The 15,280-nt window shown below is 36.8% G+C and overlaps 1 protein-coding gene across 1 annotated transcript in view; it reads left to right on the plus strand.

Moving 5' to 3' along the window:
• Window positions 1-15,280, plus strand: part of ERP44 (endoplasmic reticulum protein 44) — a 110,032-nt gene that overhangs the window by 66,474 nt on the left and 28,278 nt on the right. The window contains exons 5-7 of the mRNA XM_063081781.1: window positions 9,585-9,769; window positions 11,451-11,566; window positions 13,901-13,958. Coding sequence (XP_062937851.1) covers window positions 9,585-9,769; window positions 11,451-11,566; window positions 13,901-13,958 — 359 coding nt within the window. The remainder of the gene's footprint in view (window positions 1-9,584; window positions 9,770-11,450; window positions 11,567-13,900; window positions 13,959-15,280) is intronic.

Genomic DNA, 15,280 nt, shown 5'->3' on the forward strand with positions numbered 1-15,280 from the left:
CCCCGCCAGAGAACCGTGGAGGGAGTGGGAGGGGAGGCCGGCCCGAAGGCCCCGGGAAGCCCCGCCCCCGGGCAAGCAAGTGGGAAGGCTTAGTGAGGAGTCGAGCCAGGCGAGGAGGGCAGGCTTGGCTGAGCCGGGCCGGAGCTGCCACCACCTGAGAAAATGGAGGCAGCCCTGGGGGCGGTGAGTGGCCCGATGGGGCAGGCGGAAGCCGGGTGGGCGTCTGTTCCCCGAGCAGGGCTGGGCCGGGGGTCACTCACAGGGATGTGCCGGGTCGGGCAGCTCCCTCTCTGCCTCTGCTTTGTCGCTGTCCCCGTTCTCGGCCACCGCTGCCTCAGGCTGCTCAGTCGGTCCCATGGCGCGGCTCTGGCGCTCCCAGGAATCTTCTTTTATGCTGGCCTGAAACCTCGAATCCTGAATAGGGCAGCTGGCCGCCTTCAGCGCGGCCCTGGCCTCCAGGATCCTGGCTGCATCAACAGCAGCCCCGGCGCCGTGTTCCCTGTTTAGAGACTTGCTTTTGCAGCTAAGAAACAGTTCTTTTCCTGCTCCATACTTCAAAGCTGTTGCCTGTAAACGAGGCAGCCTCTCCTGCCAAGGGCAAAGTGGCGGTCAGCCCCCCCGACCAGCCACCAGCAGCAGTCCTCCCTTAAGAGACGGCAAGAGGAAGGTCCACAAGTTTCCCGGCTGCCTAAGGCCCAGTGGCCGCCTTTTCCACCTCAGCTACTCCGCACCAACCGCCGCAGCCAGCGCCATCTTAGGATCCTCCCAAAATCTGAAAAGAGTTTTCTTGAACAGACTTTTATTGGCATTCTGAGAAATGCTTAGAGCCACTTGATGGCTTTTGGAAACTGCGCCACAGTTCTCTGTGCAGCTGTCCTGAGTTTTTCATTGAAAACCTCCCTCCCAAGCATGTGGGGCATTTGAGGTCACTTTGTTGTGGTCATGAAGCTGCTTTCTTTTATAAGGTACCATCTCCTGGGCATTAGCATCTCTGCTTTATCACCAGATGTTATGAAATATAGATGTGCCTTTTGTCAGTATTCTCCTATTACCATGTAGAATTTATGCCAGTAATACAAAGATGGCTTAATATTAAGGAAATATAATAAATTCCATCAACAGGTAAAATAAGGAAAACCAGCTTATCCTATCAATGGATGCCAAAAGACTTGGTAAAACCCAACACAGTTTCTTGGAAGAAATTAATGTGGCAAGATGTATGAATCAGCCTTTGCTTGTATTGTTTTTTAGTCTTTAATGACTGTTTATTGCTTCATAGTGTTGCAAGCTTGAATTGAGGTCTAACACGTTTGAATTTAGTTCTGAAATCTGTCTGTCTTAGCCAGAAATCTTGCATATTGTGTTGCTTTTGGGAATTTCAGCCAATTCTGTGTTACAATCTTTTTCTTTATCAGCCTTGTTTAAAAATTGAGAATGAAGTGAGACTATGAAGTCAAGAAACAAACAACATAATTATAGGACAATATAAAAATGTAATAGCACTGATTTTCATAAAACATTCCAAGTGAGTGTTTTCAAAGTAGTCCTTTTGGGAGGCAATACACCTAACTCATTCCTTAAAACTTGCTGGGAATTCTTTAGGAGTTGCCGTCTATGCCATTTTACTAGTCTGTCAGGAAAATCTATCTCAGTACATATTTATAGAAGGCTCCTCTTTTGTTTGCTGCCTTTATTTCCTTCTTTCTCCCTTTCTTCTGCCTATCAGCGGAAGTGCTTTCTGCACTGTCTTTACTTCACTTATTTATATGCCCTTCCTAGCACGTTCTTTGTTTATAGGTTCAGCTAAATAGGCTGAGAACTTGGGAACTGAACAAGGAAGGCAGGCAAGATTGGATGTAACAGCCTGTTCCACCCAGTCAGTCCTTCCATTTCTGTTTCTGAACTGGATGCAGCACCTCTTTTTTTTTTTTTTTTTTCCCCAAAATCAAGTTTTTACCAAACAAATTAGAGTTTTTTGTACAGATTTCTCTTTGCCACTTTTGATGCTTCCATGAATGTTGCCAATAAACTATTAGCATTGACTTCTTTTTTTTTTTAAATTTTATTTTGTCGATATACATTGTGGCTGATTATTGTTGCCCATCACCAAAACCTCCCTCCCCCCCCATGGATGAAGCACCTTTGATGCCCCATTCTCCACCCTCAAATAAATTTGGGAACTGTAGAAAGATAAGTTTGAACTTGGGCTGAAGCTGGAGTGTCATCAGGAAGCTTTCAACTATTTAAGCTCAAGTATTTTTTGAAATCTCAGTATAAAGCTTATAGTTCTCTTCCTAAGCCCCCAAATTCTTCATTTGCTTTATTTAATGTAGGGATCAGACAAGGCAGAAAATAACAGGAAAAGGAAGTCTGAGCAACTAGGAAAGAGATAGAACGTTGAGGAACAACCCCGTCCCACTGTCCAGAGGCCATTTATATTCCTGTGCTGGCTGCAGAGGAGTGGGATGCTGGGTTTCATTTTTGTCATAGATTTGGCAGTTGCCCTGTGAGATCCTCGCATGTGAAGGGCCCATAAAAGGAAACTGCATCTCTGGTGAAGATATATTCTTTTGTTGACACGTTGTACAGGGTGATAAGAATTTGTCTGAGCTTCTCTTGTACCATACTGAGAAACTCCAAGCTGGTACATGTTTTGGGTACATGTATTATTTATTAAGAGTTGTAAGATTTTCATTTAAGATTCTAGCCTGTGGAAACAATTAGAAGTAGAGTTAGCAGCGGCAGTAGTAATATTGATAATGATAATAATAATGATAAAATGTATGCTCTATGAGAGTAAGGACCTTGTCCTTTTACCCCTCTATCCCTAGCACTGGAATGGTACCTAGCACACAGTAGGCATTCAGTTGTAGTTGTAGAATAGATGGATGGATAAACGAATAATAAACAGTAGTCAGCATTTATGAACTGTTAGTTTTATAGGTACGGTTAAATACTTTACACAGGTTATCTCATTATATCCCAATGGTATAATATTTTCGGCCATATTCCACCAAATCTAACTTATCATTGCTTATAAGGCACAATTTTATCCACAACTGAAAAAACTGAAAAAAACTGAACTACAACATAATGCTTTCTTATCACTTAGAATTTTTTTATACCTATTGTAGGAACTATTTTATACTCATTTAGATGTAGTTTTTTTTTTTTTATCATCATTAATGCGTGTACCTTAAAAGGAAAATACATTTGTTCAAGTAATCCTGAAACAACTTCACATTCAGAGTATAACTCTTGTGCATCACTTTCCAACTGAGTTGATCTCTGTTTTTCCACACAATATTGAACTTTATGCCATTAAAGGTGTTGATAATGCTCTTGATTAAAGAGTGTTCCCCTACTCTTTATAGGAGTTTCTTCCAAGCTGCTGAAACCCATTCTGCAGTTATTGATGCTAGCACTTTCCTATTTGACTAATCTCAGAGTTCTTTTCTCAACTGAAACAAGTAACTGCTATTTAAGCAGCTTTTATTCATAGTCAGCAAGATATAAATTAAAATGTTAACAGTGGTTTTCCCCAGTAGTAGTTGGATTACAAATAACTCTCATTTTCTTCTTTGTAATTGTCTGTTTCCCAAAATTTCTATGCACTCATGCACTCATGCACGCGTGCACACATAATTAAAACATGCCCTTGCTTCAAGTATGGATCATGAGCACATCTCATCTCATCCTTTACGCTCTCCTCATTTGGGGAGTTTGAGAATAGAATTCATTACTCTCCGGGCCAGCCCGGTGGCTCACTTGGGAGAGAGTGGTGCTAACACCAAGGCCACAGGTTCGGATCCCTATATAGGGATGGCCAGTTAGTTCACTTGGGAAAGTGTGGTGCTGATAATACGGAGTCAAGGGTTAAGATCCCTTGCTGGTCATCTTTAAAAAAAAAAAAAAAAAATCATTACTCTCTATGATGGTCATGCTGCCTTGGATCTAGAAGGTCCCTTCAGTCTGCCCTTGGTGGGATCAGGTTCTCTGCTGACCTCCAGTGGCCTTAGGCTATATGGCATTAAGCAGGAGAGGTTCATATGTTATTTGCTGGTCATTTTTAGTCAAATACTTTGTAATTGTCCTTGGATTAGGTAGCACATGCACTCATACACCTGATTACTCTTACCTCTCTGTCTTCCATTGCAACTTGAACATTGGAAACTGAGAAGCTTTTTAAAGAGCTATTCATAAATGCTGTGTTAAGAACAAAAAAATATAAAGTGAAGAATTCATGTGAATAGAACAGAATTTGGATGAGCAGTCTAAGCCTGAGTTCTGAGTGAGCTTCTAGGCTTTGTAATTTTTCTTTTTAAGATTTTATTTTTTGTCTTGTTTTTGTTTTTGTAGGTTTTTTTGTTTGTTTTGCAGGGGTGGTAGTGGGGGCATGGTTTAGGAAAGAGGTACGCAGGCAGCAGTGGTCCTTCTCCTAGAACCAGAAGAACAGAAAGACCTTCCTGTTGAAATCTTCTGCCTCTTTGCACTGTCTGCCATGGATAATCATAGCAGGGAGGCACGTTGCTGAGGCAAGAGCATGAGGCAGTTTCCCCATTTAGAACTCTGCTGGGCAATAGTGAGGCAGGCAGGACCCATCAAAAAAAAGTAAGTGACCATTGAAGCAAAAGTACATGCTAATTTTCCAATCAGTGAGCTGTTGACCTTCTGAAATTTATAATTCCTCTGACATCCATTTTAACATTTGATCAGTCCAGTTAATTTAAAAAAAAAAAACCCAAAAACCATTTATTATAGCCCTGAAGTCATTCTTTGTTATATTGTCAAAATGTCACATTGTAATTATCTTAAAATCACTTTTGGCCAAAGCTTGTAAAAAGTCACCTTTATGTCTGAGATTATTGAGCAATGTAACTTTAAGGTTTTTGCTCCTTAAAAATTAAAAGCTACCTCATTATGTGGCATACCTGCTGCGATGATGTTGTTTGAGAATGAGGCAAGAGAGTATCTAATCCCCAGAAAGTCTTCAAATATTTTAAATCTTTTCCTCTCCAAAACCAGAATTTTAAGGCAACCTAAAGGTGGTAATGTTTAAGTTTGTAAACAGACTCTTCTTATTTCTGCCAGGACTATTGCAGTAGCTTCCTTACTGTTCTCTCTGCTGCTCTCCTACTGCCAAGTGGATATTTTGAAAGCAGAGCTCTACAGCTCAGTGGCTGTTTATCACAAATAAGATAAAATTCAAACTCCATTAACTAAGAACCTCTAGAGTTCGTCTCTATCCTTATTTATTCTACTCCTAGTTTAGCATATTTGCTTTTAGCACACTGTTTTCTCATTATGTCCACTAATTCACCAAGTTTAGAAAGTTAAAAGCATTATATTCTCTCTGGCAGTGCCTCTCGCTGTCTGTTTTCATACTGATCCTTAGGCCACAAAAGGAAAATCGATGTTTCCTATTAAACTAGTTTCTTTCCTTCTGGGTGCATCTCATATCCTTTCTGCCAAATGCTTTGGGGATTAAAAAAACTCATTGGCTTCTTGTTGGCAAATTAGGCACCAGCTAGGCTAGTTTAGCCTTATTAACATTGAATGTGGACCTAAATTGGACCTAGTAGGAACTTTCCCCTTCATAGGGCTTGATATTACTGAATATTAGTTTTTAAAATCTTTATTATTATTGTGGGTTTTTTGCCAATATGATGGGCAAAATGTTATCTCGTAGTTTTAATTTGTAACTTCCTGATTACAACTGAGCATGTTTTTATGTTTATTGGCCGGCCATCTGTGTTTCTTTCATAAATTGATAACTTTTGCCCATTTATCTTTTTGGTGATCTTTTTTTAATTGATTCTTTATTCTGAGTTTTAATCATTTGTCTCTAGTACATGTCACGATTGTCTTTCTTTCAGTTTGTCTTAAAAATTCATAGTCGTCTTCAATATCTAGATTCTTCCTGGCCTATGTAGCTTCACAATCTGGCAAATGTCTTGGCTGTGTATAGCTCTGATGCAGGGTTACAGGACCCTTCCACAAGTAGACATTTTCACCTAAGCACCACGAGGCCACAGGAGATTTTACTCTGTCTTTCTGGCCCAACTCTCTATTTTCATATGTCACCCCAGCACTCGGTAGATGTCCTCTGGGGAAACTTGCTCTGTGTTTCAGGGCCCATTCAATTTACCATACCAGCCCAGTTGGCTATGAAAAGCTTCACTGATTTCTCTTCCTGCCCGTGCAAGCATAATCCTCAACTGAAGATTTAATTTCCAAAAGGAATTACACAGGTAACTATAGGAAAGAAAATGCCAGTGATTTAGTGGTTTTTGCTCATTTAGGAATGGTTCTTCCCTTCTGGAATTTCAGTTCATTTAGTTTTCATTGGTTTCATGATTTTGGATATCTTTAAAAATGTAGTTTTTTAAAATAATCCAGTTTTATCTATTGTTGTAGCAGGAGCAGTAGATTTCTTTCTTTTTTTTTTTCCCTTGACCTTTTTGCATGTTTTTTAAAAATTTTATTTATTTATTTATTTATTTAAAATGTTATTTTGTCGATATACATTGTGGCTGATTATTGCTACCCATCACCAAAACTTCCCTCCCTAAGGAGCAGTAGATTTCTGCTACCTACTACATCCTAACTTGGAAGTGGAAATCTTTTTGTAGATTCCTGTTTGGGTTTTCTGTGAACCCAATAAAATCATCTGTAAGTAATGGCATTCTTATTTTTACCTTTCCAGTGTATATATACTCTTTTTTGTTTTCTTTTTCTTCCCATTACACTAAGAACTGCAGTACAGTGTTACATAGAAGTAATGTGAGGCATCTTTATTTCTTGATCTCAGCAGGTAAGCTTTTAGTGTTTCACCATCAAGTTGATTGGTATTTATTTACTTGAATTTGATATCCTTTATCAAATTAAGGAAGTTCTCTTTTCCTACTTTGCTAAGGGTGTTTAATCATGAATGCGTGTTGAATTTTATCGAATGTTTTTCTGCTTTTTTTGAGAAGTTATAGAATTTTTCTTTTATTTTGTTAATGTATGAATTGCATTAATTGTTTTAAAATATTATTCTAAACTGAAGTGCTAGACTAAATCCAGCTTGATTATGATGTATTAGCCTTTGTATGTAGTGCTTAATTTGGTTTGTTAATATTTTCTTTTCAAGTTTGCATCTATGTACTTGAGTAAGATTAACGTATGCTTTTCTTTTCTCATAATTTCCTTGTCAGTTTTCTCAAAAATTACATTGACCTAGTAAAACTAGTGGGAAGTGTTCTCTGCTTTTGTATTCTCTGTAATAGTTTGTGTAAATTTGGCATTATTGGTTCCTTAAATGTTTGGTAGAATTTGCTGGTGAAGAAATATAGGAATGGAGTTTTCTTTGTTGGAAGGCTTTGAATTATGGATTCAATTTCCTTAATAATTCAGTTTCATTTATATTTTATTTTTCTTCTAGTGTCAGTTTTGGTAAGTTGTATTTTTATTGGAATTTTTCCATTTTATGTAAATCTTCGAACTTATTGGCATTAAATAGTTGATGATAGCTATCAGTGGAAAGAGCTTAGAAGTACATTTTTGAAAGAAAAACATGAGTTCATGCTGGTACTTCTAATTCAAATGAAATATTATAGAGTTTTTACTTTACTTCAGTTTTATGTTTTTTTTTCTTATGCTGAAAATCTTGATCCTTAATGGCATCATCATAATTATTATGTTCTTTATCTATGATATGTGTTTAATTTCAAAATAACAATGCTAGGATTAACATTTTTAAAATTTAATTTTGTTTTAATGTTAAATATTTCCATAGTTCCAAAGTTAAAACTGTAAAACCAAAGTATAGTCAGAGAAATCTAAATTTCATTCCTGACTCCTCTTCCCATTTTTCCCCCTTGGTGTTTTTTTTTGGGGGGGGGGGTAGAGGGCCAAATATATAAGTAAGCATATATATACATGTATATATGTGTGTGTATATATATGCATATGTAATCATATTTCTTCCCCAAGTTTCTTCTCCATATTGCTTACACAAAATATCTTTTCTGTACATACTCTTCTGTACCTGGCTTTATTCACTTAACAGTATATCTTGAAGACTATTCCTTAGCAGCATACAGAGATCTTTTTCATCTCCTTATATAACAGCCTAGTATTTGATTGTGTGAGTGTACCGTACTTTATTCATCCATTCTCCCTATTGATAGACATTTGGGGAAATAATAACTTTTAAAAAGACATTTTCCATTCTCTAGACCACAGCATGGTAGCATTGGCTTACTATTATTCAACCTAATTTTAACATTTTCATTAAAAACATTTTTATGTATACATCACAGCAAAAATTCATTTTATAATATGCTAGGTTTTTGTATGTAATATGCTGGGGAGTGAATGTAGTTTTTAATTGGGAAAATAAAATTCCTTATTTTTTAAAATTATTTTTCTAGGTTGGTTTTCATGTAGTAGGGTAAGCCCAAGCCTTTGTGGCTTATGCTTTTTTTCAAGTGCCTCTGTTTAACTTAAAAGACTTATACTCGCTTATGGGACTACTCTCACCTTTCAATTTGTAGTACCAATTTAATCTCATTAATTCCTTTCTCAGGTAATAAGACTCACACCATCTTTATAATACCTCAAAGACATATTACCTCACTGTAATTTATCAGGTTGAAAAAGGGCTTATAGCTGATATATCTACTAGTCATCTGCTTCAAGGAATTACCAACTCCTAAATCAGACAGATTATTGTCTGTGTTAAATATGTGTAAATTAAGATGTCAATATTTCAGATTTCTGTAATTTGGTGAATAAAGCATTCTCATACATGATCAGTGGTTCCCTTTTTTTATTCATACTTTCCTTCTGTTTAAAGAATTTTAGTAATCAATCATGATTTCCCCTTTATACATCCTCCATGGACTTTCCAAAGTGTTATGTGATCTTGATTATATAGCCTTTTCTCCAACCCCCCTTTGAGAACCACCCTTAACTACTAATACACCTTTCGTATCCTATGATCACTTATCCTAGAGAGAGTAAAATGCATCCTTGACTTATCAAAATATTATAAGTACTTTAACTTTTTCCTGGGCGGTGTAAAGACCTTAGAATAATTAACATAGTTTTCCTCCTGTTTCTCTCCCTTCCGCCAACTTATATGCTGCTGTTGTCATTGTCATGTATTTTAGTTTGTGTCAAACCTTATAAGGCATAATTATTATTGCTGTTTTTTATAGTCAGTATTCATGGGCCATGCTTACTGTGCTATGTATTTGTATTATCTCATTTAATCCTTAAAATAACTTACGTGGTAGAAATTCTCATCCTTGTGTAATAGATGAAAAACTAAGGCACAGAGAGTTTATGTAGTTTACAAGTTCACGTGACCAGTAAGTATCAAATTTGGGATTTTAAAGTCAGTATGAGTCCAGAGTCTGGCCTCTTAACCAATATAAACTCAAGTGATGATTAATTTTTTCTCTCTCTCACTGAAAGAAGAGTGACATGAATCAAAAAGTTTTTACTAAGCATTTGTAAAATTTTTGACTGTTGGGCTGATAGGCTTATCCTGACCAAGTATGAGAGTGAAGTTAATTTTTTTTTCATTATTTTAGCTGATATAGCCCAGAGATACAGGATAAGCAAATATCCAACCCTCAAATTGTTTCGTAATGGGATGATGATGAAGAGAGAATACAGGGGTCAGCGATCAGTGAAAGCACTTGCAGATTACATCAGACAACAGAAAAGTGACCCCATTCAGGAAATTCGGGACTTAGCAGAAATCACCACCCTTGACGTAAGTTGTTAACTTTTGCTTGATCAAATGAACATTGCCTGTTGAATGAATGTAAACGAATTCTAACTCAAGCAAAGAATCTGGATATTCTCCTATAGTTCATTGCCATGGATTCAACATATACATAGTGAGTTGAATTTTTCTTGAACTGATTATCAAGGGAAATGCTATTATTCTACTGAACTTCTAGATAAAATATATAGTATACAGTAAAGTTGTACTAATTCGAATTAATGGAAGTCAAAGGGAAGCCTGAATTAAAAAGAAATAGAAGTTAAAGTCAAGTATATGCTGCCAGAGTTTCCATATTTTTCTTACTGGAGATCTTCAGAATATCTGCTCCAGTCACTCCTATAATCAGCTCTTTGTATAGGTTTTAGTGTTCTCTACAGTAGCCCCCTCTTAATGATAAACTTAGCAAACTCCTTTCTTTGTACACTAAGTAGTTTTTTAAAAATAACAAACAACAGAAGCAAAAACAGAAGAGTTTGTGCTTTATCACAGTCACTTATTGTGACTGTCAGGTTTAAGTTTTATTTTTACCTTACTTACAAGCTAGTAAGTTAGCCAGTTACCATTTCATGGATGCTGTCAGAAGAAGCAAGACACCTGGGTCAGAGACAGAGGACTTTATTGCTTACATCACAAAGCAAGCAGTGTGAGCATGTTTGTTTCCTTGCCCCCAAGTTCTATGGAGGTAACACAGAGGGCCCAGCCATATGGATGCCTGCACATGCAATGGATTGTGTTACAGCAGATGAACACTGGGCTTGGGGAACTTGTCCTTTCAGAGTAAGCGGTAACCCCGATTGTTGCTTTGTGTTGCTTCGCCCCCCACGGATTTGTCACCCCACTTCCCCTGGGTGATAGAGATGCAAAGGATTACTCAAAGCCCATCTCTACTGAGCAGCGAGAGGCCCCGAAGTGGTTAATCTCCCACTGGAACCCTCAAGCGAGAGGGATCCCTTCCTTGGGAAATTAATGCTGAATTGGGGTTCTCTTCCTGCCTTTATTTTCCAGATTGTGTGCCACAATCCTTATCTTGTAACAGAGACTTATAGCCTGAAGAAAATTTCCTGTCCTTGCAAGGTCAATATTTGAAACTGCAAGACTTTGGAAAACCAGGCCCTGTGAAGTACATATGCTTTTTAGTATATTCCACACCCAATCTTTGTCCTGGAGGGAGATATTACCTCACACCTCAATGCTGCTCACTGCAAGCACAACCCTGCAAAATGGCCTGGGTGAAGATTGGTCAGGGTCTTGCATTTTTGGCATATTTGGTAAAATGTATAGGAGTATAAGAGTTACACAGAGGCGTCTCTACCAACAGTCACAAGTTATAAGTTGATGTGCTATTTTAACACATTTAGAATTAGTCACCTTATTTAGGAAGACTGTCTCTCTTAATTATCTATTTCTTGAAATCTTAAAATAAAATGCTAGAAGGAAATGTTTATAAGTATATTTTATTGTATTTAAGAACTATTTTTAACCCAATGTAATCTTTAATAGTTTGGAATTGGTGTTAGAAGCTAATTATGCATTTATAGTCCTACTTAATTTGGAGATAGTTGAAAAATAGTTGGAGCTGTTTAGGTACCAGAATAAGGGGTAAATGAAATAACATATTTATAAAACTATATATGTGTACAAAATAATTAGATACTTTATTTTACAGCGAAGCAAAAGAAGTATCGTTGGATATTTTGAGCAAAAGGATTCAGACAACTATAGAGTTTTTGAAAGAGTAGCAAATATTTTGCATGATGACTGTGCCTTCCTTTCTGCATTTGGGTAAGTATCTGAATTGAAAGTATGTTAGTGGGTTGGTTTGACAGCCATGTTAAATTCTTGTTGTATTTGGTTATTTTTTGAAGATGACCTCTCCAAAGATTCTTTGAGTTCTTTTAAAGTCACAACCAGTCTTTATACCTATCTCTGAATTCTTTTTAAGGGCTTAAACATCTGTTTATTTCCCTTCTGTAGTATATTCTATTTCAGAATATGAGTAAGAGGGAGAAATGGATGAGTTTACAGTTAATTCATTCATGCCTTTATTCAACTCATTTACTAATGCTTACCCTGTGCCAGGCAAAATACTAACCATGGGGTCCTGGACTGAAACAGCACACTATCTTTCTCACGAAGAAGCATAGGCTTCGTTATCTTCTTTCATCTCTATCTCCCCACCACCTTTTCTTATATCTTCCCTATCTCAGAGGAACAGTTCTCCTTTCTAAAGCTAACCTCTTCACCGGTGTCCTTGTGACTGTCCCTTCAAACTCCTCTGGGGCTTTCATCCATCAGTTTTTTCAACCTGACCCTTTTCATGAACTGCTTTCATTTTTCAAAAACTTGCTTCTCTCTTTCCTGACCCACCTGTCTGTCTCTTGAGCTGTAATCTCATCTCTTTGTTTTCATTCCCACATTTTTTCAGATTCGTTTATGCTTGGCTATCTTGATTTTCTCAAACTTTAACCAGTAAAAACCTTAACTCTTGGAAGTGGACTTTCACCTCCATCACTGTAGTGAAACTTGTCTCTGTACACTTACAGAATGATTTCTTAATTACCAAATTCAGTGGCTTTTTTTCCGTCTCAATCCTCTTCAGTTTCTCTGAAGGATGTGACACTCATCTACCCTTTCCTTTTTCTGCTATGTCTTCATTTTACATAGAATCCCTCTGGTTTACTTCTTATCTTTCTTACTTCTCTGACTTTACTTCCTTATTTTTCTTTTCTTTCTCAAAATGGAATCGTTCTTATGGTTCTGTTGTTGACCCTCTCTTCTCATTGGAGGTTATCTCACTGCTCCTTTGCCTTCCATTCAGTTATTATTCCTCTTTTTTCGTTGGCCCATAACTGTCAGGCCCAATTGCAGAAGCTATCTTGAGTAGAGCACAGATTTCTGGCACAGTAAGTCGTGTCTATTTTGTGACCTTTCTCCTTTGTTCTTGCTTTAATGCTTTTGTAGATTTTGTGTGTGTGTGTGTATGTTTCGCTGTAAGGATTATCAGTGTATTTTGAAGATCTATGTATAGAATAAATGGGGAACACCCACCACCCCATGCTTTTCACTTTACTGCTCACCAGTAGTAATATAGGCCACGTTGCTATTCCTTAATGCTGCAAGAACACTTGTGCAGCAGAGCCTTTGCCCTTGCTGGGTTTTTTTGTTTTTTTGTTTTTTTTTTAACCACCCAAGATAAATATATGTACTTGTTAGTCTGTCTTCCCTTACCAAGATATAAGTTCCATAAGAGTGAGAGTTTCGTGAGTTTTGTTCACTACTGTATACCTAATGCTAAGACCATACCTGGTACAGAGAAAGCACATAGTAAGTAGTTATTGAATGAATGAGTGGGTGAATTAGCAAAGTATGTTCTTCCTTTCTGTTCCCACTATCATCAGTCTAGGTTAGTATGCCTTGCCAGACACTGGAGATAAATCATGTTCAATTAATGTAAAAATAATTTAGGGAGAGAGAAAGTTCCCATTATGCCTAGAATTTGTTGTAGAATTCACTAAGTATTGGTTGAGTATCTATTAAGTGCCATGTACTGTACTAGGCACAGGAAACAACAGTGGACAAATAAACAAAAATTGCTTATTTATGGAAATATATTTTAGTGATGTAGGTTATTTTAGTTCATCTGTTTTTTAGAAGTTGGTTTTAAAATGTAAGAAGTAGAAAATTCATGATTGAGTCTGACTTACAAGTGAATAATATATATATTTTTTATTTGTCTATGTGACCAAGTCAATGACCTTGATTCCCAGTTGCTGGCAAACAGTCTGGGGTCAACAACAACTTTTTAGTGCAAAACTGCCAATCCAAACTTACAGAATACTAGTCACAAAAACAGCTACCTAATATTTTCCTTTAAAAAATCTGCCTCATGAAATTTTTCCTTTAAACGTATGCTTTCTCTTAATATTGCATAGTCTTATAAATAGGAAAGATGATGGACAAGTATATATTTTAAATCTTTGTAATTCACACATTGCAAAATATTCTTATTGTGCTTTGTTTAGTTTTATTTTATTTTAGTTTTATTATTTTTATTTAGTTTTATTACTGTTATTTTTCTAAAGAAAAGTATTGTAACTATTTCTGCCTTCCTGTTAGGGATGTTTCAAAACCAGAAAGATATAGTGGAGACAATATAATCTACAAACCACAAGGGGTAAGTTGCCATTTCTTAATGTGTATTATAAGTTATAATTTAAATACATGTATAGTATAATCTGTAGTTTTATGTGTGTTAATGTTCATAGAATCATAGAATTTTAGGATAGGAAGGAATCTTGGAGCATCATCTTGTGCTAATCCAACCCTTTCAAAGTGAAGATGGGGCCACAGAGGCCTGAAGTATAACAGAGCTCATTTAATGGCAGAGCTGGGGTTTGAGATCTCTTGACTCTCAGGCCTTTTCTCCCTCTCTGTTTTGCATTTAGTTTGGGAGCCAAATTCAAAAAAATGCTTTAGTGGCCTGTGATCATCACTCCTACCTGCGTTGAACTAGCCAAGCTCCCAAGTCTTCTGGGGTATGAGTTAACCTGGTACTTGCCTGATAATAAGGAGCAGCTAGGCTGTTTTTTAACCCTTGGGCTAAGAAATTTGAAGTATATATAAATCTAGAAGTAACTGCTTAGGCGCAGATGATGGTAGCCACAACTAAGAGACAAAAATCTTAATATGTGTTATCCCAAATTGACCTAAAGATCTGTCATTTCATTTTCACACACACACAAATAGAAATCTGTGGATATTTTTTCAATTTATAGTTTTCATTTTAATGTTGTTTACAGTGTTTTGACACATTGAAATTTTAAATTTGTATGCTGTCAGATAAATTTTCTGCTTAGAAAGTCCATTTCCTTTTCTGAATTCAGATAGGTATTTGCTTGTATTTTCTTCAAGTGCATTTCTTTAGTAGTAGCTTATATAGTGTCATAATCTCTAGATTATCAGAATCCAGTATACTCCTAGTGTAGTAAGGTTGTTAAGAGCATGAGCTCTGGTGTCACACTGTCTGGGTTTGAGTGTCAAGTCTGCCACCTTCTTAGGTGTATTACTCTGGGAAAGTTTCTTAGCTTCTCTGTGCTTCAGTTTCTTTATTAGTAAAAATAGGGGATGATAATAATAGTACCTGCCTTATAGGAATGTTTGGAGGATGTTTGTTTTTAATCATCACTTTAGACATTTCATAAATATGGATTTTGAGTGAATATGGAAACAGATCTGTAGGTAATTAATATTAGAGATGGCCATGCCTTAGATCTATATATCATCTTGTATTTTCAAAGCTTTTTCACTCTTCACATTTTCTTCTAACATTTTCAACTCTAAGGAATAGCTAAATTAATTCATTTGGGTAATTCTTTTCACAGTGCCTTGCCTGCCTTTGGTGATATACTGATGTTTAAGTTAATTGACTTAAGTCCAAGGAAAAGCAGAAGGTTTAGATGTCACAGATTGGATTATCAGGCTCCTGATAAGCACAGA

This window comes from Cynocephalus volans, chromosome 17, assembly GCF_027409185.1.
Source record: "Cynocephalus volans isolate mCynVol1 chromosome 17, mCynVol1.pri, whole genome shotgun sequence".
In the NCBI taxonomy this organism is placed as follows: domain Eukaryota; kingdom Metazoa; phylum Chordata; class Mammalia; order Dermoptera; family Cynocephalidae; genus Cynocephalus; species Cynocephalus volans.